This window comes from Penaeus japonicus, unplaced genomic scaffold (genome assembly GCF_977035675.1).
Source record: "Penaeus japonicus unplaced genomic scaffold, GWHDUDI00000001_assembly GWHDUDI00000031, whole genome shotgun sequence".
Classification (NCBI taxonomy): Eukaryota; Metazoa; Arthropoda; class Malacostraca; order Decapoda; family Penaeidae; genus Penaeus; species Penaeus japonicus.
Window position 1 is genome coordinate 15,946,075 of NW_028234433.1, and position 2,978 is coordinate 15,949,052.

At 32.1% G+C, this 2,978-nt stretch overlaps 1 protein-coding gene across 3 annotated transcripts in view; it reads left to right on the plus strand.

Moving 5' to 3' along the window:
* LOC122249502 (MAF bZIP transcription factor K) overlaps positions 1–1,699 on the plus strand; it is a 19,461-nt gene extending 17,762 nt beyond the window's left edge. For all 3 annotated transcript variants that reach the window (XM_043010426.2, XM_086555772.1, XM_086555773.1), the window contains 2 exons: positions 696–859; positions 1,069–1,699. In XM_043010426.2, coding sequence (XP_042866360.1) covers positions 696–859; positions 1,069–1,267 — 363 coding nt within the window. In that variant the 3' untranslated portion in view covers positions 1,268–1,699. The remainder of the gene's footprint in view (positions 1–695; positions 860–1,068) is intronic.
* The last annotated feature ends 1,279 nt before the right edge of the window (positions 1,700–2,978 follow it).

Sequence of the window (2,978 nt, forward strand, 5' to 3'; positions counted from 1 at the left end):
ACATATTTATGGAATATGAAAGTGGATCCTGATTTTTTAAGGGCCTATCATTTGAGGGTAAAAATATTGCTTTTATTTTCCTTTTACTGTTCAAGATATTACTTTATAAGTTTGACAGACCCAGGCAAGACCTATGATCAATAGTCAGTTTGGTGAAAACAATAATCAACACTACTATTGTTTCTAGTAATTTTTTTTATAAAATGGATGTTTGCAATCTCACAACAGTCTTTACTCTTTTCCTTCATAAGGAAAAGGAGTCTTAGAATCTCATGAATTCACGATAATCCTCTTTTTATTTGTTTGCAATATTAAAAGGTGACATTAAAAGTTAATCTTTAATTTTCATGATTATGTGCTTGTGCAAAATTAAAATGATATGATTTTGTTTTCAAATATTAGATGATTTGTTTGTTATGCTTTTACTATATGATTGAAGCATATACTTTTATAGAATCATATATTTGTTTGTAAAGCTGTATGAAGCTATGATTGAGTAATCAGTTTTGTCATTTCAGTCTCTTTGCTGGCAAAATAACAATAGCCTGGTAAAATCCTAAAGTTTTGCCCTAATGGTAGCCCCTTGAAGTAAATTTTAAGTTAGTAAATGACTTGACCTCATTAAAGTTAATTTAATATGCATGGTTGTTTAACTGAATCAAAGTAGAACTAGCAGTGTTACCTCTCGTCACCAGCCCCCGCTCTCACCATCACCATGTGACATCAGTGACGATGAACTGGTCAGCATTAGTGTCAGGGATCTCAATCGCCAATTAAAGCTGCGAGGTCTCAGCAGAGAAGACATAATTAAGATGAAACAGCGCAGAAGAACGCTAAAGAACCGAGGTTATGCAGCAAGGTAGTATGATCACCGTATTTCTAAAAATTTATTTATTTTTAGATTTTTGTTGTATTATATAGTTGACATTGAAAGGGGATGACTGCATTTTTTTCCCTTTTTATTCAATTTGATAGAATTGAAAGAGTTGGTGTTATACTTTTGTGCATTTTTAATTTTTTTTTCTCAGTGGGACAGAATTATGAAGGAATTGCCCAAATCTTTTCCAGTTGCCGCATCAAGAGAATAGAGCAGAAGGATGAGTTAGAGTCAGAACGCACCACAGAGCAAGTTGATATAGATAAACTCGTTTCCGAAAATGTCAACATGAGAACTGAAATTGACCGATTGTTCCAGAATTACGAAGCCCTGAAGAAATTTGCCAACCTTAAGAACATACCTCTACCACCTGATCTAGAGAACCTTTGACTGTCGCAAAAGCAAGTGTGTTAATAGTCATATATATATTTTTTTCATGCATTCCAGTTGTAATGCAAAAAGAGTTCTTAAATGCCTTAACCAGTGGTTCAAAATAAGAGATTTACAGATGGTTATCAGGGCTGATTCCTTGTTAACACAGTTGTTTCAGGACTAACTTAGCTATTAAGTGAATGGGGATCTAGTTTTTATGATAGCTTCTCTTTAATTCTCTAGAGATAAGTCTTATCAGATATGTCTGAATTCCGAAAAACCATGTCAGACCTGTTACCGTAAGAAGATTTGCGTTTCCATATGAGTGTCTGAACTCGTAACTAAGAATCATTGAAACCATACTTTACTCTGTTTTATAACCTTACTGGAATAATGTTAGTTCAAAACTTGTAGATAGTAAATTAAAAGAATGGTAAGTGTTAGCAGAAATTGTTTTATTTACCTGAAAGTTTATAAGTCAATCAAGAATTCTGTTGATATATTGAGTCAGTATTTATGCAAACAAAATTTTGTCTTGTTTTTATGTTACAGGGGGTGAAGTAAAGCAAGTAAAAATTAATTTGTAAGATATTGCTATTGATGATCTGGCTTACCAGTACAAAAATTGGAACAAATTTGAACAATGCTGATTAAACCAATTGTATTAAGAATTATCATGGTAGAAGTGTAGATATATTATTGCTTAATTTGCAGATTTACTTGTGAGATACTAGATTTTTTATACTTTGACAAAGAATAAATGTCATTGAACTCATCAAAAGATAAGCTAACATTTATATATTACTGTATTCTGTGCAGTAATTTGATTGGTAACAGATATCTTCTACCTTTTCAGGAGTCTCAAAATCAAACCATCTTAGGAAATTATTTTTCATGTTTGTTTATTTATTAATTTATTTATTTTTAATGTATTTACCTTGCAGTTCTTCATGTAACATGCTAGTTAACTTGCTTTCTGGGGTAAGAGTAACAGTTGCACCAAGTAGAAAGATAGATAAAAGATAAATAGAGTAGATTGGCATGAAATAATCATCATTTTCTATTGATAAAAATTTCCTTTTCCTTTTCTAAATGCTGGTTGTCTTTGCCTCTCCCTCATAGCTGTAGTGATAAAATGGTGATGGATAGAAATGCTATTTAAAACATTGTTGTTTATATTGTTTTGTTGCAAGTTGGACAATGATAGATCCACAAAGGGAATTATGTTTTATATATGTTTTTTTTTTGCAGATTGAATACCAAGTGGTGTAATAATTTTTCCTTAAAAGTTTAGCTTGAGACTCAGAAGTAGGAAGGCCAAGTGTAGGTTTGTAAGGTATTTACTGCACCAGTGAGATTATTTTGTATTCAGATGTTATAGACTGTATGGAATGATGTGTCTTCTCTTTAGAGTTGGAGTCTTCGGAGTGACTTTGATATGGGATTTTAGTAATCCAGTTCTGTTGGTGCTTTAATATTTGATTTAATCTTAGACTCATTATGTTTATGGATTAGCTTTGGAGATTGCTCAATCATTATGTTTTGCCTGTGTTTGATGAACATAGCAGTTGCAAAGTCCTTTTGCAGTATTCAATTTGGGCTGTCTTTTCCTCTGCTGTCTTTGTAGTTACTGTATTGTCAAGTAACCTGTGATCATTAATAGAAAACACTGTTTCTTTCATGGCATCATACTCATTTTAGGGGCAGTTGTAGGATTGTATTTTTTGTT